General features: G+C 37.8%; 3 protein-coding genes, 1 long non-coding RNA gene and 1 other non-coding gene across 6 annotated transcripts; 3 read left to right on the top strand and 2 right to left on the bottom strand.

The window, feature by feature from the left end:
- Positions 1 to 521: 521 nt before the first annotated feature.
- Positions 522 to 593, bottom strand: Trnaq-cug (transfer RNA glutamine (anticodon CUG)). Its single transcript has one exon. It is a non-coding gene; the product is annotated as a tRNA-Gln (tRNA).
- Positions 594 to 3,596: 3,003 nt separating this feature from the next.
- Positions 3,597 to 4,834, top strand: LOC143431273 (receptor expression-enhancing protein 5). Of its 2 annotated transcripts, none has more exons than XM_076907869.1 (4): positions 3,597 to 3,761; positions 4,042 to 4,274; positions 4,341 to 4,476; positions 4,681 to 4,834. In XM_076907869.1, the coding sequence occupies exons 1-4, from the start codon at positions 3,635 to 3,637 to the stop codon at positions 4,722 to 4,724; spliced, it is 540 nt and encodes a 179-aa protein (XP_076763984.1). In that variant the 5' UTR covers positions 3,597 to 3,634; the 3' UTR covers positions 4,725 to 4,834. The 2 variants fall into 2 exon arrangements, with proteins under 2 accessions (XP_076763984.1, XP_076763983.1); XM_076907868.1 differs by having other exon boundaries at positions 3,599 to 3,761; positions 4,678 to 4,834.
- A 2,385-nt stretch (positions 4,835 to 7,219) lies between these two features.
- On the bottom strand, positions 7,220 to 10,570 carry Gudu (Armadillo repeat-containing protein gudu). Its single transcript, XM_076907829.1, has 9 exons — positions 10,515 to 10,570; positions 10,098 to 10,404; positions 9,795 to 9,998; positions 9,564 to 9,650; positions 9,211 to 9,459; positions 8,637 to 9,068; positions 8,053 to 8,457; positions 7,482 to 7,703; positions 7,220 to 7,402 (listed from the first exon to the last, which is right to left on the bottom strand). The coding sequence occupies exons 1-9, from the start codon at positions 10,568 to 10,570 to the stop codon at positions 7,247 to 7,249; spliced, it is 2,118 nt and encodes a 705-aa protein (XP_076763944.1). The 3' UTR covers positions 7,220 to 7,246.
- An 807-nt stretch (positions 10,571 to 11,377) lies between these two features.
- Positions 11,378 to 11,938, top strand: LOC143431247 (uncharacterized). Its single transcript, XR_013102692.1, has 3 exons — positions 11,378 to 11,482; positions 11,565 to 11,755; positions 11,850 to 11,938. It is a non-coding gene; the product is annotated as an uncharacterized LOC143431247 (long non-coding RNA).
- Positions 11,939 to 12,141: 203 nt separating this feature from the next.
- Positions 12,142 to 12,966, top strand: Mrps21 (mitochondrial ribosomal protein S21). The gene is made up of 2 exons (XM_076907827.1): positions 12,142 to 12,191; positions 12,606 to 12,966. Exon 2 carries the CDS (start codon positions 12,606 to 12,608, stop codon positions 12,876 to 12,878), a length of 273 nt encoding a protein of 90 aa, XP_076763942.1. The 5' UTR covers positions 12,142 to 12,191; the 3' UTR covers positions 12,879 to 12,966.
- Positions 12,967 to 20,919: the final 7,953 nt, after the last annotated feature.

The following is a 20,919-nucleotide window of genomic DNA, read 5'->3' as shown; positions in this document are numbered from 1 at the left end:
TTTCTTGATACAATTCTATTTATACGATAGCTGTGCGGGGGACAGTTGTAATGAAGTTGAGCTGTTTCTGCGGAGGAACAGTCCACGCGCTCGGCTAATATCTCTTCTGCGATAATTAATATCAGGCGAGAGATGAAAAAAATGTTCGTTTGAATACATGAGAGAATGTTACAGGTAATTTCTGGTACGAAACGCAGCTTTTGAGAGATCGAGGGTCGTATTGCTGGTGTGAGTTTGGTAGTACGATAAGTCGACAGATAATTGTAATACGAAATGCAGAACCAGTCGTTATTTTTCCGCCAATTATCATGTATTTATTACCATACTGCCTTCACACGTCTTTTTCTTCAGTCTGATTATCATTAGCCAGATAAACTGCTCCCTGAAAGGTGTAATTTTAACTCCACGTTCCTCGCGCGATCGTGAAACCTGTGTGTACGAGGAACAAGCAAGTGTCGAGCAAAAAATGTATTGGAATTGCGATTCGTCGACTCCTAAAACGATCTGGAAAAAAGAATGAAAGGTCTCACCGAGATTTGAACTCGGATCGCTGGATTCAGAGTCCAGAGTGCTAACCATTACACCATGAGACCTTGAATGTTTCATCAGCAAAGCCAAAGTAGTATCCGTTTGTAAATAAATTAAACGTCGCGCGCGATCCTGCACGTGTGGTACGTTCGAAGCTCGATGGAGGATCGAGCGGGATGGGATCGACACGATCGATCGTGAGGATCCATCGAGTTGAGAAGACATGTAAATACGCACCTCCAACATATCTAGTTAGCAGAAAAAAAACAAAAGAAACATTAAAAAAATCCCGTCATTCGCGTGGGAGCGAGTGAACGAGAGCGAAGAAAGCAATGCAAAAAAGCGTAAGACATACAAGTAGGATAAGAGTTTATATAATGTACTTGTCCTCCCTCTGATTAAATGTCCCACCTAATTTTTTATATCCCCCATAGAACTAGGTGAAATCAGTTGAAGGATGGTTGAGGTGATCGTTTAAAAAGGGTGAAAGATACGTAGGATTGCAAATAGAATTTCAGAGGAGCCCCAGAGCTGAGAAATCGATAGACGGGGCATTTTAATTAAGGAGGGAAGTGTTATCTGTTAGAGAATTTAAGGAAATATCATCGTTTAAGGGAGGAGACAGCTTTAAGGGATTTCTTTTCCGAATGGAGATAGGGGGTGATTATTTGTTTGTTACGGAACCTGCTGTAGCTTTAAGTGTTACTTTGCAAGAAGAAAAAGAAAGAACGAACGGATCCCTGTACAGTTCTTCTTCGAGTGAACGCATTTCTTGTGCGATCGTTTGGTGCTCGATTCGAACCTTCCTCGAATACGAACGAATAAACAATTTGCATGGGGTGTAATGTGAAAATTGTATCGTAATAACTGCAAGCGTCGAATAATTAATGTCAATTGTATATAATAATTAATCGTAACGAGACGAGAACAGTCACATTCCTGTGTGTTGCAATGATAATTAAAATTAACGAATATCTACAGGGCGGAGCGTTTAAATGAAAACACTTGAATATTCGTCCACTATGTATGATCCTGTGAAGAAGCTTCTTAAGATAAAGTTACACCTCATTATTGCGATATTTAACCGTTTTATACATGGCCCTTTAAACGATACAACTTCATCCTGAGAAGTTTTCTCGTAGGCTCGTACGTAACGAAGATATTAAAGGTATTCTCGTTTAAATACCCCATTCTGTACAATATAATCAAATATCGAAGCAAAAATACGTAAAGAAAGTAAAAATTGGACGCGTAACGAATCGTCCGTACCGAAGGAATCAAAATTGATCATGCGCCATTGAGGTGCACGATTTTTTTGAAGAAAATTGAAACGTCAACGCGAAGCTCAAGACCAAAATATGTGGTTAAAGGTTATATATCTATTCGAGGGCTAGCGGGAATTCAGCAAACAAGCCTGTAGATGTGCTTGCAAACGGGATGAAATACGTGCGAACGAAACACTTGGCGGCGTAATGTCTAGCGAGATAAACTATCGCCCCATTTATTGCATGCCTGGCGAAAGTTTCGGTATATAAGGAGAGGAAAATGATCGTGGAACAACCTCACGCAAGAGATGATCCGAATAACCCCGTTGCGAGAGTGCCGATATTACTGCTGAAAATTGCGTGGATCGGCGTCTCTCGAATCTGTACGAACGGTGTCATCGAAATTACCGAAAAAAGATCCAAAATTTGGAGAGCAATGCATTCGCTTAATTAAAACGTTCCACGCTCCTTCTATTCTCTTGTCTGCCTCGTAGTTCTCTTCAAATATCAATAACGTACGACGATACATCTGTTTTCGAACATCCACTTTGTTCGTCAGAATCGCATTTTATTTGTTAGACTCCAAACTCGATTAAATCGCGAGACGTTTTGTCTGGTGCGCTTATTTGGACCGCACGCGATGAAACATTCGCGCTGACAGTAATTAGACGTTGCTTGCGTAACGATTTTTACCGGAAACGCGTCGCAATGCCTCGGTCAAGGTATGATTCAGCACTTCTTTATATGTACACGACGCACGTATTTCACGAAGAATGTTAAACGACGATACGTAGAGCGATTCAGTTGCAGTGCCAAACAATGATTTGTCGAAATGTTCCTAAATGTGTTATCGATTAGATCGCTAAGCAATTCATTTCTATCGCCCTCGCATGTGTCGCATCTTCGACGATATACCGGATCGGCTCGCATTTGTAACAGTGTGGAGAACATATTTTTATAGAAAAAAAAGAGAGAAAGAAATGGGGAAGTAAAGGAAAATAACGAGGAAACCAACTTGTAAATGTGATAATACGCATGTAACCGAACTATACGCCCACTGAATGATCTACCACATCATGTAATAGCGTTTAAATGCTCGAACGGTGTGTAACTACTGTGTTAATTGAGATGCGGTCGTCTCGTAATAAAAAGGAACAAAAGTATTGCTAATTGTACACGGTTACGCGGTATCATTTATTACGCCACACGATTTTTACCACTCAGTTTGTCAGTTTCATTATTAAAAATCATTATTATTTACATTCTACAACCTTTTATACTAATTATCAGCTACGTTACATCATAGATAAGCTTCTAATCGCAACTGGACGAATCAGAATTCTACCAATCACAATCATAGCGTTTATTTCGGAAACAAGATTAACCAAAGTACAAACAAGCTAAATTTTAGAAGGTAAGCACATTATTTACATTATAATTATACCAAAAACTGACGCGTCTATGTGAGAAATATTTGAAATTATTCCATACGGTACGCAGACTCAAACAGCCATAAAAACGTATTTTAAATAAACAGATGTAAGTTTCACGAGTTGTTCGTCGCTGTGAGCAGTTTAGTATCGATGCGTGAGGCCTTTAAATTATAAAATATTGACGAATCAATTCGTCGATACGTTCGATACGTTTGAATCTCAAACCAGCGGTCTGATGTTTCTTACTTTCGCAGGTAGATGTCGCAATCGGTAAATTGGTGTCCTTCCGTGCGTGGTCGTTCGCCAACGGTCTCGATTCGTAAATACGGGCGTACAGTTAGTAGCTAGCTGAGGATTCTCGACGAGTGTTGCGGTAAAGATTGTCGCCTGAGAAGAAACTCGTACACAATGGCCAGGATAGGAGCGATAAAACAGTCGCTGGAGAAGGCGTTGCACGACGAGAATAAAATGTGGACGAAATACATTGCCATGGTCGAGAGTAAAACAGGAGTCGATCGTCTGTACGTGTTTTTAGGTACGCTCGTTAGACTTACTGCGCGTGTACCCTCTAACTGTTTTCGTCGCGCTCGTATTAATTAATTCGACACCGGTTTACGTAACGACAATCCGCCGTGGATCTTCTATGCGAGCGCAATTCGATTCTAACCTTCAATCTCTTAAATCAAGGGAATCTTCTAATTCTAGTCGCGCACGATGATAACGCAAAATGCATCGTTGAACTTTGCTCGTTCGCAGCGCAAAAGCATTTCGTGCGTTTAGATCAATTTTATTAACAGGATTTTTCATTCTTCCAGGTATTCTTGCGGTCTCTGCGTTGTATCTGGTATTCGGCGTTGGCCAACAATTAGTATGTAACGTTTTCGGATTCATTTATCCTGCATATTGCTCCATAAAGGCACTGGAGAGCCCAAAGAAAGAGGATGACACAAAGTGGCTCACGTATTGGGTCGTTTATGCAGTCTTTACAATTGTCGAATTCTTTTCTGATTATATTTTATGCTGGTTTCCGGTCTACTGGCTGGTTAAGGTAATTGTTGGAAGTACACAATTTGAACCGTGCAAGTGTTTACCATGAAATTGTTTCTTTTCGCAGTGTCTGCTTTACATATGGCTAATGGCACCTATCGAACGTAACGGATCGGTCATTTTATATCACCGTGTTATTAGACCAAACTTTTTACGATATCATCACAAAGTCGATCAGTTTATATCATCTGCTCAGGATGCTGGTATATTTATAATTACAAGATATATGTGCTCTTAAAAGTTAAAAAATCATATCACTGTTATAATAAATTTGAGAACATATACCGTTTGAAACAGATCACGATGTCAGCGTATGATATGATTCTTAAACTTTTAAGATGCAAACCTGTATGATTAATACACCATTAATGTTAGCTATATTTCATCAATCACATTTATTTCAGCAGTTAAAGCCGCAGCGAACGTTTTACTAACGGAAAAACAAGAATAAGTCCCCGAAATTTCGAATCGTTAGGGGCGCAATTTTTGTAAGATGCCTTAATAAATTTTTACTGTTTCTCCTCCTCGACAATTCTTAATAAAAAAAGGAAGGAAAATATATTTGACAGCTTTGATTTCACGTACACGATGTATAGCATTGTGAATTTTATAATCAAATGTGCCTATTATAATTAGGGTGCTGGCTACGCGTGTATATAAAATCCGATCACATCTGGTGTAATCTGTTAATCAATTTGTTTCTCACATAATACAACGATGAACAATTTCCGGCGACAGGAAAATGATTGCTCTTTACTATCGTAATAAATATAATATTATACGCTATATAATAATATAAGAGCTGGATGGATACGAATCGATGTATTAAGTTTGCAGAGGAGTCTCTTAATTCCGAGACAAATTAGTCTAGCATCCCGAATTTTTACAATACCATTTGTGATTGGATGTAAACGATGTAAATTTTAAGCGCTTGTAAACAGTATAAGCAAATGTTTCTCATTATTATAAAATAATCTATGCGACGAAGAGATTTTTTATGCTTAGAGCATTTTATGCGTAAATACAAACACATGTAGTGGATATTTTTAATATCAGAAAGAAATTGATGGTAATTGATAATGTTGCTGGTTGCACGATCATGTTTGATAAATTTGCGATTTCTTATCTTTATGAGAAGTACATCGTACAGACGATACATATTATGCACTTAATCTCGCATAAGCGCGCCGAGTGGCAGTAGCGGATGTGTCATTTCTTATTAATTGCCTGCGTTTGCGTTAGGATTACACAACACGGTAGTAACTGCTTGTACATATTAGCGATTTTATTGCTAAAAGCAGATTTAAATAAAATGAGCGTTATAATTTATAATATTTTTATCGTATAAGCACAACTCGCTCATTTACTGCAACGAGGTACGCGTCGCAAATAATCGAGGTGTTCATCGGTAAATGCAATTAATTCTGTACAGGAAGTCTTCAACGTCGAATGCGTAGATTGTGATTCATATCCTCCACTTATCCTTCAACTCCGTCAGATAATTTCTTGTCCTGTGGAGCGTAAGATTAGCTTTTAGTTTGAGACTTCGTTGCGGTAAATAGGCGAGGTATCAGAGAGTAACGAGTTCTAAACGAAAACTAGGTATTGCTCAAGCACAAATATGAAGTCATATGTTTCACAAGCTTTAAATTTATTACACGAAACTCTTAGTTTTTAAACGTGCGTTAAATATATTTTCTTTTTGTTAAACTATATTGGTAAAAGAAGCGTGTTTGCGTGATACTCTTATTGTACTCATAATCCTTTTTTTTTCTACGTATACAGGAATGGATTGCTTTTGTATGTTATATGGTGTGACCGTAATATTGCGCGATGGAAAGACACAGCGTAAAGTCAGAGACTTCAAAGTCATTAAAAAGGGTGACGCGAGATTCACCACTCTGCACGAGAAAGAGAATAGAAACGCTTTAGCGTATGAGAACTCACGTTTTCCAGATCCTATTCTGTAATTGGGTACGCCGTCGCTCGCCAAGTAAACGAGACTGTGATCCTTCGTTTTTCTGGTTCCTCTGGGGGTCCTTGACGAGCTTGGCTGCGCGTTTCAGTATTGGTTGAGGCATCGATCGGTGAATCTCGGCAATGTTTCTTCTTGAGGGTGACTAGTGGCACTCGTATCCTCTTGATTGCTCTAATTCGCGTTCCCATATTCACCTGCAGAACTGCTAGGTTGATCACTCTTCTCTAGGGACTGGTAGGAGGTTGGTTATCCTCCTGCGCCCTATAAATTGCTCCTGATCGCTGCCAGGGTCAGTGAGGTGGCCTTTGAGAATCGTTGCAGAGCCTCTTCGAATCAACCACTGTCCAGGGCTTTCTCGAGCCTTTTCAATCATATCAGGACGAGGAAAGGGGACTCTACTTATACAATTTTATGAATTAATCTAGCGCTTGCATGCTATCTTTCCCTCCACGCGCGGGTGATGATCGCTGAGTCTGAGTTGTGGAGGATTTGTGACGCTATTACTTCGCAATGGAACGATATAAAGTACACTACACAAATCGTGCACTCTATTCATAATAGCGGGTATGCAAGACCAATAAGAGTTGCATTACACTCGTAATACTATTATTAATGACTAAAAAGACGATGGAAACTGTTAACAGTACAGAACTATGCGAATGCTATGTACAAGTCTCCGAACTCTTCTATATTCTACATATTAATGTTACAATCAAATGGTAATATGGGAATTGATTCACTCGTGGTTTATTTCAATAAGCTTTATTCAAAGGAATTAAAAAGGTGTAATTATGTTTAAGTCTACGGAGTTATTAGTCGATAGAATCTCAATAAACGTGTTACTATACAAGTAATTTCAATAAAAATGTTACTTTTTGCTAGGTGTTATTCAAGCGAACAATTGGTCCTCTTGGAGTGCTCGCAGGTTGTTACGTTACATATGATAGTCAGTTTCTTCCAGCGTACTTCTGTAAATCGTGTAACAATAATATTAATTAACACAGAAATTCCTTTGAAACGTAATGATATACGTACATTTCTTTAAAGTGATATTTCTCCGCTGTTAACGCAAGCTTTCTAATGTTTCGAATAGTGGATGCAGCTGCGATTTGCATTTCCGGATCATCTGATCCAATCAGCCTTAAGACGTGCTGCAAATTTTCAATATAAATATACAGCAACAATTTAATATACACTGACGTCTAAAGAAGAGGGGATAGAAGGCAGTACCTTTATAACTCCTGCTGAATGCATAGTAATGCAGTTCATGGGTTCTTTGCTTAAATGATAGGCAGCTATGCAAACTCCCCTGAGAACATCATTATTTTTGCTCGTCATGTAATTAATAAGCGGAGCGACCGCGTCAAGTTGGCCAAATTTGTATTTATTTTCACCCCATTCGCAGCAATGCGCTATAGCCAGCGTCAAATTTGCACGCAACTCTTCGTTTTGCTGTAACAAGTATGTTAACGATAGAAAAAAAGTACCCTTTTTATATTTCATATAAAAATACTGAGATTAATCGAAGGCTAGACTCCTACTTCCTACGTTTATGTTTGTTCAATCGCGATAGATCGACGAAGAAAATCGCTTAATCAAGGGAACAGGAAAGCTATTCACTCCGAGCGAGGAAACCCAAGAGCATCCCTTACGTCTCATCGCAATACCCACCCTATCACGTTCGTCCCTCTCTAAACTGGAAAGACTGGCGCTTGTCGATTCCGAAAGGATCGAATTCGCAACACGAGTGGCCCCGCAATCTCTCGAACGCGACGCCTCGCACGAAAATTACAAGGATTACCGTGTTCACCAGGTCCGCCAATTTCTCCACCACGCCGTGATCGCTGAGAATGCCGAGGTTCTCCGGGTCCGTGGCGATTTCCGCGATAGTGGCGCAGACAGCGCTCAGCACCTCGGTGTTGTCGCTCTCGAGAAGGCTGACGGTCAGCTCCAAACCGCCCACGAACGCCCTTACCATTTCCGGTGAATCTTTTGCGTATTTGATGCAAGGCACCAAACCTAGGCAAGCGTTCCTTTTTATCTTGTCGCTGGGATGTTTCAGCAACGACCAGACCAATCGAACCCCGTCGTTTATGTGCTCAGAGTCGTTGATGATGTCCATGCACTGCTCGTTCTGAGCGCATTCTTTTATCACCAGCGGTACGTTCTCCAATAGTGGCTCGTACGTGGAGTTTAATAATCTGATCTGTACGGTGATTCAGGTTTTAAATTATTCTCTGATCTAAGCTAAGTTACTTTACGTTTAAACGTCGCTAGAAAATTGTAGAGTTTCTTCTCAAATTTATAGAAAAATAGAAACTCAAACTTTGTTTTAACTTGACACGTTTTTTTCAGGGCATAGGAAGAAAGTCTTTGAATAATCACCAAGTTTGGCAGACCATTGTTTATCCTCAAGACGTCTCTATTGGCAGGGTCCTTGCAACATTCCGCAAGCGCACCCACGACGTTCGCCTGCACCTCCTCGTCCTCGTGTTCCTCTAGAAACGGCACCAAAGATGCCACCAGGTTGTTACGATTGAACCTGAGCACATTCTCCGGGCTTATGGCGCACTTCCATATCCCGCCTGTGACCGCTGCTAATAGTTGTTTGTTAGCTCGAACCTCATCGCTTTGCAGAAGTTGGCACAATACGTCCAGACCGTACGACTCGCGGACCATGTCCCTGGCAACTTTGTTGGACCCGCATTTGAATATCGCCAGGGCGCAGTTCTCCTTCAATTTGATGTTGTCGCTCTGCAAGTGCCGCACCACGTCGAACACGATGTCCGTCTGCTCGAACGCGTCGCGGAACACCTTCTGCGGACGCGTTTACTCGAAAGTTCCTCGAGAAATCGTAATGGAATTACGCTAAGGTAGAGGACTCGAGTACTTCGAATTTAAGCTTAGAATTCGGGGTTTTTCGTACAAGTGAAATTTGGATATTTAAAATTTTACTTACCAGACTTGCGCATTGCTGAACAGTTCCCATCATTGGCACAACCAGCGAGGTGTGACGCGATTTCAAGAAACGTTCCATGTGTTTCACCACACCGTGCTTGCGAAGCTCCATTTTCGCTTTCGGACTGCTGCTCAAGGAATCCAATACTTTGGCGCAGCCAATCGCGACTGCTACTAGTTCTTTGTTAGCCTCGTTCAAGTAGTCGTAAGCTGTTCGTAGGATAGAGTCTGGTACGTCCATCACGTCTAACTACCACACATTACAATTTTATTTTTCATTAAAAATCCTATTCGAACGTAACAACTTTTGGAAAAAATGATATCTTTAATTATCGATTGACTACGAAAGCTCACAATGAGAGGGATGCCTCCTCGAAGTCGTATTTGCTTCCTCGCTTTTCTGACGCGTGCAACTATGGCCATGGTTTCTGCAGCTAACACCTTCGCAACGATAGAATGGAATTTTGAAATTTAATTAAAATATACTCTTCTTTAAAATCGATCGTTTTTCTTGATACTTTCGTGCAACGAGTAGATGGTGCAGTAGATATAGAAAATTGCTTACTGAACGAACGAAAGACTAACTTGAATGTCTCTAGCCGGATGCTTTAACATTTGAATCAACGGGGTTACAATACCAAGATCGATTAGGTACCGTCGAAACTCCGTAGACGTCACGATCTGAAGTAAAACCGACAAAGAGCCATTCTGGCATTTCAGATCTTTCGTCTCAAGCAGATTTACCAGGATCTCCAAGCCTCCCGCCTCTTGAATCGCTTTTTGTATAATCTGTTCTCGCAACACAGATGATTTTAATTATAAATAGCGTTATACGAACATTTCGCAATGAAATTCATGCTCATGAGTACTATGTAACATTAGAATTACTCTATTGGTCAGGTCGTAATCCTTTAGAAGGCAGACAGCCACCATGGTCGCCGTTTGATTACCCGCTTTCATGTATCTGATAAGTTTCTGTATATGCCAAAACTCTGACGGCACATCTGGCGTTTCCTCTTGCAGAAGCCTTATTTCGTCGTCGCTTTCCGACTCTGGCTCGTCATCCGAACTTTCTTCCTCCATTTTCTCGCTAATGTAACGCACTCGAGGTCCAAAGGGTTGGCCTGTGACCGATGATATCAGCGGCTTCGGCGGTTCTTCTGGTTCTATTACCTCAGGAATGTCTGGTTCGATCCTTTATTAAGAGGAATGGAGTCAACATTGAAAAACGTGGACTTTTTAAAGTAATTAAATGGTGGACTTGTTATATTCGAAGCAGAAAATAGTATTTCAGAGTGATCTTACGCTGGTGGTGGCTCCAGATCCATTTTCTTGGCATCCTTCTTTCGTTTCGGTGGCATGGTTGATTATAATGGACAATGAAAAACTTTGCTCTCTTATCTTTTATAGATGGGACAAAGTACTTTCCTCGTTGTGATCGCACGTATTAAGAAATTTGCTAACCACCGCGTTGAACGCGCAAAGCTTTCAGCTATCGATCAAACAGTTGCTCAGAATACACGATTCGCACAGACATTCAGTCTGTAAATGATATAAAGTTAATTTTATTTGATTCTCTTTGTCAAATCTTTATGAGAATACATTTGAGAAGAGAATATCCAATTTATTTTACGCTTTTCTACGTAATCAACAGTTAAATGTATAACGAAAAAATGTAATTACCTACCCGAATTGATGCTCGGTTAATTAAACACATTTCTCGTCGTATCTTCTTTTACATTTATAACAGTCTGGGGATAGGACAAATAAAACGGAAATAAAATGGGAAAGTTGAAAATTGCATTCCAACTGTACGGAAATGGACGCTGTACTAAAATATAAACTCGTACGACATGTATAACGCTTTGCGTGTATTACTCGATGTAAAATATTCTAAATGTAGCAGTGGTTGGGCGAGCGATATGTATTTTTAAATGACAGCGTCGTTTCGACTCGCTGTGTTCAGTGTGCCGTGTCCCGGTTTAATTCCGTCAATTGAGATTTACAAATGACAGAGTTGACGCAAAACCATTGATTGTCCTCCATCCAAAATTCTAGCTTAAAATTCTGCCAAATTCCAAGCCATTTGTTCATTAATGCAAAGGGAAATATTTTCGTTGGAAATATTCTCGAATATAATAATGTGCAACCGCGGTTAGTGCAAAGAGAAGATAATTTAACGACGAGATATGACATTCGACGATTAATTGGATCGACGAAAACACGTACGATGCGGTTATTTCCAAAGGTTTCTCTCATCCTTAAATCGAGAGGTAATTAATTAACTTAAAGGCGCTGTAGATTTTTATGATTTAAAAGATTTAATAGGATTGGTTGAGATAACATTTTTTGCAGAATGACGAGCTTAGTGGAAAAAGGTGGAAGTAATGAAAATCTGAGAGGGGTTTGTAGAATTGCTAAAAAATCAAATGCTCCGTATACACATATATGCTACTCCGTTTTCAGTTGTGTTGCTCTTGATATCCCTGTCTGTATGGCTTTGTATATGTCGTTGGGGATTTCGGTATAATTTGAAAGATCGAGAAGTAATAATTTGGAACATTACTAATCAGACTTTGCTCTTTACGTATCTCTACATTTTATGAGTTAAATAAATTAATGTGTATCGCGCATTTACAGATTTTATCGTGCCTAATTTTGTATTTCATCGTTATCTCCTTGCTGAACATGCTCTTCTTGGGTCATATGCAATTTTATTGTGAACACCCTCAAGGAATTAAAAATTAAGATGCAAATGTATGGAAAGTAAGAACTATGATATTTCTAAATATTTTCTTTTTAAGAAGATTGCAATGCATAACGCAGAAGGCGCAACGTTTAAATTAGCCGCATTTGAAAGGAAAGCGATTCGATCTATCGCAACAGTGCTGACTTCGTCTGCTACGTGATATTGTTTTCGAAAGTACTCGCTACAGATTATATTTTGATTCAACGACTACATATATTTCATTAAAAAGCAATGTATGTTATTAAATATTTTATATTCCTCATATTTCAATTCGTTGTAATAACATACGTGAATAATTACTCTGAAGTTATCAATACATTGCTGAAGTACAAATAACCTCCAAATGTTTACTTCTATTATTTGTACTACATCAGTATAAAGATAAAAATAACGTAAAGATATATTGTGTTACTTAAATTTTATATTAAATGTAATTAGCAGATATATAGTATTGTATGATGTATAAAATTACTTTGATTAATGTCTAGACAGTAACGTACTTTATATTTCTCTGTAAGGTTTATATCGTTTGAACATTAATAATAGTAGCGATATATCATGTTTCAGCACGATAGATCTTAATATAACAGTAACGAAACTAGTTAAATAGATTTCAACGTGTATATGTTGTAATTGTTCTGTTTCAGATGGGAATGCGCAGACATGCTCAGTTCATAGCACGAACTGTAATGGTTCAAGACAATAACTTAGAGAAAGCTTCTCGATTATTGAATAATATATTATCAAAGGAAGGAATTTTTGAACAATTCAGATATAGTAGATACTATGAGAAGCCGACCCATGCAAGGAGGAGGGTTAATTTTGAAAGATGTAGAGCTTACTATTGCGAGGATATGAATAGAAAAATTAAGTTCATACTAAGGAAAAATAGAACAGATCCATTTCCTGCCTGTTCGTAAATGTTTCCAGTAAACAGGAATTTCTGTGTACTCGTAATCTATGTAAAAATATAATATGTTTTGTTTCGACCATTAAAAAGCATCAAATAAATTGTAAAATTCAACCTTATTTATATGACACAATATTATACACGACCAGGGTATTCGTAGCTCGTAGTAACCTGTACTAATATTAAAATAATGTATCATAAAAATTAACAACAATGTAAAACACAATTTGAACATTTAATTGTAGATATATCATGAGACAGAGAGGGAGAGAGAGAATTTTATTGAAAATACATAGAAGATATACATTCTTCTGTTGAAGATTTGACATTTTTAAAGTACGAAAATATACATTACGCAATATATAATATTAAGTTTTTCATTATTTTATTTGGAGAAGAGAAATAATTGAAATATATGAATTTGTAGTATCCTTTAAGAAAGTCATTACGTCACCGGAACCGCTCGAGCGTTCCAGCCAATCACGTTCAAGCACCCCGTTGGCGCGTCACATTAGTGCTCGAGCTGTCATGGCGTACGCGTCTCTTCTTGTCGCTGCTCGTAATTTTCATTTTTAAGTTAGATAAAAGTTGTTTGCGTGGTTAATATATCAAGAAAGTGTTAAAGTAAGGTCCCTGGAACACATTCTGCTAATTTGTGATATAAATTTACGACGAATTTCAGAGAAAGGTAAGTCGAAATGTTTCTTCTTTTCGACTCGTAAAGTTTGTCTTAAGAGAGGGAAATTTGTTGTTCTAGTCTTCTTTACGACATAAATTCGCATATATTACAATATGTAATACATAATATGTAATACTCTTCGTTTATTTATTGTATTTTCTGAAATACGTGACAATATATATAGCATAAAAGAAGAAGACAAATTTTTCGATAATGCGTAGTACGTATGATTTGTTAGTGTGCGTTGTCCTCTCGTGGGCGGTCAAAACTTGTCTCGCCAATGTTGTCGTTTGCGCACCTGTTTCTCTTCTAAATGTAAAATAATTTTTGTGATTTGTTTCCTTCTGTTTCAGATTATCAACTAATTATACCTTTGGATAGGAACTGATGAACATTGCGAGGCTTAATATTGCAATCACTATTAAAAATGGTATAATATAAAGGTGAAGAAGGTATATGTATGTATAAAATTACATTATTTTTTATTGAGTCATTGTTGATTGACTGTGTTGACATTTATAATATATAAAATAGTATTTTCTTGAACAAATGCTCAATCTGAAGAAAAGAACGAACAATACGAGAAAAAATTGTGTGTTATTTATTTTTTTATCCCTTGTTCCCTTCCTAATTACACTTTTCTTCCAGAAAATTTTGGTGATCGCGCGCAATGCGGTCGGTAGAGTCAGTGCTTGTTCCGAAAAATGTCTTTCACATCTTGCTGAGCACAGTTGCTCTAATTATACTTGTATTCAATCTTTTGCAGTAATAATACGCGAGATTAGAGTCAGTGTTTGTCTCGTAATTAACAATATCATAGTAGACTTTTATTTATATATTTTTTTTCTGAAATACTTTCTTCCGATATTAGAGTCTCACTGCTGCTTGTCCCAAAAGGATCCAGCTGTGCTCTAGAAGCCAAAAAAGTAAGTAACTTTTACACTTTACTTGTAAAATTTAATCAAATTAAATTCATAAATAATTAACATTTTAATCAGCTTTTAAGAGGACAAATTACAATATTCTGGTTTCTTTTGAAGATATTTCAGCTATTACTTCTACCATGGAGTCTCCACTTCCGCCAGCCATCAGCAGCATCACTGACGACTTCTTCCAGCCATCAGCAGCATCTCCGATGACTTCTTCTAGCCATCAGCGACATCTCTGATGACTTCTTTCAGCCATCAGCAGCATCTCTGATGACTTCCTCGAGACAGCAGCAGCAGCAGCAGCAACATCTCTGATGACTTCTACATGAGCTACTCTACTCATCGGTCGGTGAGTCGCATGCTTTTAAGTTCCTCTGGTCATTCAATCATGTCGTAGGACGAAAGGTCCGAAGCGACACGGGTGACTGGTTGTATTTACGTAGAATTTCATTAACGAGCATAGTGAACGTAGGTATTAATTATACCTATGAGTGGTAACATTTATCGTGTGTATTATTTATTAGATTAGGTTAGGCTTTCTTGCACTTCGCGTTTCTAAATAATATAATATAGTGGTCCTATTATAATAGTTACAATGTTGATAATTACTAAATAATATATTCTTATATAATAAATAAATAACATATCATAATTATATATTTGCATAAATGAAATATTCTTATTAATGATAGTATTCTATAGATGTAATATTCTATATGAATGAATACGGGTAAACATTATAATTGCTTCAATCTAGCAGTATTTAGTGGTGAAGTCGAATGTTCTTCGACTTCGTTTCAGTAACAGTAATAATTATCATACAATAATGACGATGCGTATCATTATTGGTCTTATTTTATACTTAATAGGACTTAATTATTCAGGTTATATTTTCTGAGAATATTAAATGCTTTAGTCATTTAATATTCATTTTGATATGTATATATTCCAATTCTCATATAATACAAGTTTCAGTATAATTGGAAATTGAGACATATTAAATTCCATTTATTTGTATACGGAAATTATGTTAAATTACATGTGCAAGAAGGCATTTTGCGAGTAGATTTCGAAATCGAAGCATCAAGTTTGAACACTATTTCCATACTGTAGAATATATGCTTTGATGACGGGATCGCTTGAGGAGATATTTTATACTGTATAATTACAATTATTTATTAATTAGTACAAATTTGAAAAACTTATAGTTACATTAATTAACTTCCTTTTCCATTAGGTTCTATACACTATAATGAGAAATTGAATTGCCAAAAAGTTAATTATTGCATTGCATAGAGTTTTAAATTTTCTATCATCCTCTTTTCATTTGTAGAATATCAGTACTTGTATCAAATACATAAAGTAGAGTCACCATCTCTCGATTAAAAAGTAGATTCAAAACACTAATCACTATTATACTTTTAGATCAGGATTTTCAGGTTTAACCCTTTCCGTGTTCATTGCCAGGACCCCATTCACGTGCCCAGGTGCTACTTGATTGGGGGAAAGGCAAAGGGCACGATGATTATAACTAATGAGATGTTTTTTCGCGGCTGACGTACTAGTGTATCGTGCACGACGTAATGTCCACGTTGTGTGTGTATGTGTGGTTAGGCCGTGGCATTACGTCGGTTTCATAGAAACAGTTTCCTATTGCCTACGAATGGTACCAAATTTATTCTGAATTACAACACTGGTACCAGTTCCAATAATACCTTTGTCACTAATAGAACTCTCTGTGTTTTATGAAAAATACAGATTTTTCAATGTTTCAAATTTCATATTAGACATTCAAATGTAGATAAAAACGTTTTACTGGCGTTGTACGCAAAGGTCACTAGTTTCGTCAGTCGATTACAGCAGTGGTACGTACCCTTAGAGTGTGCAAGGTGTGTGCCAAGCTCGGGTGTCGGAGGCGTCCCGGGACGTTCTCTCTAGTGTAGGATTATTGCGCCCGGGTGTTTGAGTGAGAATTTCCGGGGGTGAATGAATGTGTTGGTGTGAATGTTTTGCCATTTTTAAATATAGGAGGACTAGGTAGGTAGGTAGTATACTTCTGGTATGCTTGTCTGCTAGTAGTAAGTAGGTAGGGCCGGGCAGGTTGACCACAGTCACCGATCGGGCAGGCGCTTTTTTTCTCGCGTGGCTCAACCTGTTTCAGGGAATCAGATTTGAATGATCGACGGTATAGCTGGCGTGAACGGGGGATGCCGTTTGCCATTGGCTTTACTCGATCCATCATTCGAATCGCCCCGCGGTCGCGGTCGCGATTTGCACGAAACGAACGTTTCCTGCTCGAGATTTAGCACGTTTGCACGAACAACGATTTCTTAAATCGTTGCTCGTCTTGCGTGTGGTTAGAAGTCTTGCTTCATGTTTTGATGCATTTTTTGAGACATTTGTTGGTTTGTGATTAGGGAATCTCGAGCTTAGATATAAGTTTCAGGGTCCTGGGCTTCATGCCCGAAGAAAGAAGAGGCTATATGCCGAAGAGGCCCGGAGAAGAGGGCAACTATTAATGATTATGCATTCAGAGGAAGGCAACCCTCTCGATGCAAAGTCATTGCTTGTTACCACTTTTTCACTATGCTCGTATATTTGTGTAGTAGTATCTTGTTATGTATCTTGGCCAGCAGAATACTGGCCCCACTGATTTTTGGGCAAAACGCGGTTTTAACTTAATTATTAGCGTTGCGAATGATTACTACGGTTTGCATTAGAGTTGCGTATGATTCCAGATCGCGATATTTTAATTAGAGTTGTATATCGATTAATATATCGGGTTTTGAACTAGAGTTGCGTGGAAATGATTATCGCGATTGCTCCTTTAGTGTTGCGATATATAAGATCGCGATTGATTGTTGGATTTTTAATTGTAATTTACTAATATTGTTTTGAGAATAAAGTGCATTATATATTTGATCTTAAAGTCATGGTAACTAATTAACTTGATGTTTCTTATTTACTTTGTAGTGTTGCGATTATAATTAACGCGAGTATTAGAAAGTAGATATAATATTTTTCCATCCTTTTAATTTTGCTTTCACGAATAGCTTTACATTTAGCGTTGCGGTCTAGAATTTTCGCGATTTTCAGAGTAGAGTTGCGACTATAATAAAATGCCCAAACTTTCCACTGACATTGTGGAAATATGTTGCTGCACAGGAGTCATCAGAGTAGCTAAGAAAGCTACGTTACAGTGTGGAGACATTGCACCTATATGGATGGCTGTTTCAAAATCTATTAAAGGATAATTTTTAATAAATGATATTGAATATATGTTTGTTACCTGTGCTGGTGCAGATTGAGCATTTGTCAGAAAATACTACACAGTAATGTAATTATTTGATATGAAATGATATTTCCTTTGTTATTCTTATAGTCTCATATGATTTATTTATAATCATACTATTGTATGCTTTGTACATAATCCTTGTAATATAATAACATGTATTTTCTTTATTTGTCAAATTTTTCTACGATGTTTAATATGCGCTTTTATTAATCCAGTAAATAAGTTTGTTACAGGTTTAGGACTTCAGGAAGACAATGGAATGAACAGCAAACTGGATGTATAAAAAAGGGGATATTATAAAATCTGTGGTGGCTGCTCTCAAGATATTGATAATGCTTGTATATGTTTATGTAATATTTTTACACGTCTCTTTAATATTTGTATTTCTGTATTTTGTGTGTGCATGTGCGTTTTTATTAGTTGAAAAGCTTTTGTAGTATATTGTTTGGTTGTGGTGTTGCTTATTTGCATGTATTAGGCAATTTTATTCTACATATTCCTGCATCGAAATCTTTTGGTGTTGTCGTTAACCTCTTCTTTACTGTAATTTCTTTGCAAATTACAATCAATTATGTTGGTTTCGCATTCTTTGGCATCAGGCATATATATGTCTCGCATCATTTTCATTTGTACTTGTCTGTCAGTTTTGTCATTTATGTCTTGTATATCGCACAATGTTCCCACATATTTCATTAGATTTTACATAGTCAGGTTCAAATATATTCTTCATTAGGAGATAGGAATTATTCATTTTGTGGTTAGGGCGGGTCTCCATTCGCAGCAACCTCCACGTGGTGAGACCTGGGTACTTTGCATTTGATATATAATTACTAATTACATCATACGGCGATATGGTGTAGTTAGAAATTATATAGTAAATAATTAGTAGCAAATGGCTGCCATAGATTAGTTTTATTCTTCTCTATTATAGAATCACAATATGTAATAATTTTATACTTATTTTGTATAATTTTAAGTAATGATAAGATCGTGCAGAATGATTCGATTTCTGGTTATTACTATTTTCATCCTCCCCCATCCTTGTTGGAGAACTCGACACCACTTTCCATTCGTTTCTGTTATCTATTCAATTTTCGCCAAGTTGGCGAACTCGTTGCCAAGAAAAGGATGAAACGTTTTATCTTCCCTCAGACTTCATCGCGCGAAGTGGTAAACATGGGGAACGAAGACAGAGTTTGCGATAATATAAGTCAGTACAGGATAGAATGCTCTTTGATCGAACAAAACATGACGCGCTTTCTTCGTTTCGATTTTTATTAGATACGCAATCCTATTTCTAACAAGTTTCGCATGTTCGTACGCGCGAAATTAGTTGATGCGTATCTACCCTCGTGTCTTATCGAAAGTTCGTCACGCGCTCCCCATAACGATGCCAACTGATAATTCGCGAGTCGTGGCGTGGGCGTGAAAGCGGGCGAATCACGAAATTCGAGATGGATAAAGGAAATGGGGAGCAAACGAGCCGATATTGGGAGGAACGAAATAGATAGCGTCCCTGGCGAGAGAGAAATCCAGTTTCACGGGAACTGTCTTGCCAGTAGCAGCCCAAAGATAATTCCGGATTCAGATTCCCCGATTTTAGAGCAAACTGCATTCTTAGACTACAACGTTCTCTGTTCTGCGCGTAGATGCAAAAAAAAGTGATCGTGCTGCACAGGTTAAAAGTCACAAATATAATTTGGAGAAGAATTCTTCTACGTATAAACACTTACATTTGCAGGGAAGTTCGTAACGTTGAAGTTTAGGTGTACACACAACGAGTTTCCAAGTAATTTCGTTATTAGTTATAAATTTTTCATGAATAGTTTTGTAATATGGAATTTTTAATTAAAACTTTCGAACTTAATTTGAAACTTTGAATTCAAACGATGTTGGCTTTAATGAAAATTGCTAGAAGATGTAATTCAGGTAAACGTTTTTCCGTAGAATATTTGTTAAATATTTGTGAAAAGTTACACGGAAGTTCGTTCCTGTCGATTTAGTTTGATCAGAGAGATTCTAATCGGGGGAAAAAGGAGAAATAAGATTCCGCCAGGCAGATACATTAAAAAGAGATTTCTAGGTGAAGCGGAAAGTCCAACGGCTTTTATAACTTTTAGAGCGGTTCATTGTGTAGCGATTACTCGGGCCTGTTCGCTCATGAATACCACTCGTTAGGTGTACACGGGAAAACGAGAGAAGTCGTCGTGCATATTGCAAGGGGGTAGCTGAAAATTGCTTCGAAGCGCACGGTTAATGCGCCAAAGCCCACCGTTAAATATGCCAATTCGGCGGAAAACTTCGTCCACGATTGAAACGCTGGCGAATTGAGAGCGTGTCCTGGAAGCTGGACAAGCTTCACGATAATGGGACCATGTCGAACTTTGTGCAACGAATCTCGTTTTATAACTTGTTGCTGCTTGCTTTATACTACGAGAAGAACAAGACGAATCCGATTTGATTTATTTCGTTCGAATTAAAAGGATGGTAAATTTTAATAATCGTCGAAACTTACAAAAGTATTAAAGAAGTCGTAGCTAATTATTTTATACGATCAATTAAAATTCATTTTTGAACGCAGTCGCGATTGAAAGATAAAACTATCGTGTAATCTTCTATAAGTAATAGGGACGTGTGTGAGAAACGACAATTGGTGTCCCAAAAGAATGTATAAAGGGAAAAAAGGACGGGAGGGATTTCACCAAACAGAAGTTCGATTAAACGAACGATAGAAGGAAGAATTGGAAAAAAACCAATCTGCAAAGCGTTAGATTTCGGCTTCCTGAAGCGTGTTCTGTTCAAGATCAAAGAGTACGCTGGCAAATACCAATCGTTTCCGGTAGAACAGTCGCGCTTTTAATCATTAAATTTCTCGAGTTATATCTACGTCCGTAACACGGGACAACGCGTCATTGAATACGTACGAAAGTATACGCGGATACTTGCTTCGAAGTATTCGATTCCTTAATAAAATAGAAATTAATCGAGACCAGTCGAATTCCCAACGATCAACCGTCGTACTTAGAAGGGTAAGTTCTCCGTTGTTTGCGAGGTTCGCAATGATTTAACGACGTCTGGGACGGTTAGAAAGGAGCTGCAAGCCGGATATCAAAAAACTTTCGGGACAATATCTTTATCTCGGACGGTG

The sequence above is a fragment of the Xylocopa sonorina genome, chromosome 17 (assembly GCF_050948175.1).
Source record: "Xylocopa sonorina isolate GNS202 chromosome 17, iyXylSono1_principal, whole genome shotgun sequence".
NCBI classification, from domain to species: domain Eukaryota; kingdom Metazoa; phylum Arthropoda; class Insecta; order Hymenoptera; family Apidae; genus Xylocopa; species Xylocopa sonorina.
Note: the sequence above shows the minus strand (reverse complement) of the source record. Positions and strands in the feature narration are given on the sequence as shown.

Excerpts from the sequence above, each read along its gene's own strand:
- Gudu (XM_076907829.1), bottom strand. The coding sequence starts at position 10,570 with ATGCCACCGAAACGAAAGAAGGATGCCAAGAAAATGGATCTGGAGCCA. Across the intron at positions 8,458-8,636 it reads ACAATGGTCTGCCAAACTTG|ATCAGATTATTAAACTCCAC; the intron begins GTGATTATTCAA and ends ATCACCGTACAG. Across the intron at positions 7,403-7,481 it reads ATTCAGCAGGAGTTATAAAG|CACGTCTTAAGGCTGATTGG; the intron begins GTACTGCCTTCT and ends GAAAATTTGCAG.
- Mrps21 (XM_076907827.1), top strand. The coding sequence starts at position 12,606 with ATGGGAATGCGCAGACATGCTCAGTTCATAGCACGAACTGTAATGGTT.
- LOC143431273 (XM_076907868.1), top strand. The coding sequence starts at position 3,635 with ATGGCCAGGATAGGAGCGATAAAACAGTCGCTGGAGAAGGCGTTGCAC. Across the intron at positions 3,762-4,041 it reads TCGTCTGTACGTGTTTTTAG|GTATTCTTGCGGTCTCTGCG; the intron begins GTACGCTCGTTA and ends TCATTCTTCCAG. Across the intron at positions 4,477-4,677 it reads ATCATCTGCTCAGGATGCTG|CAGTTAAAGCCGCAGCGAAC; the intron begins GTATATTTATAA and ends CATTTATTTCAG.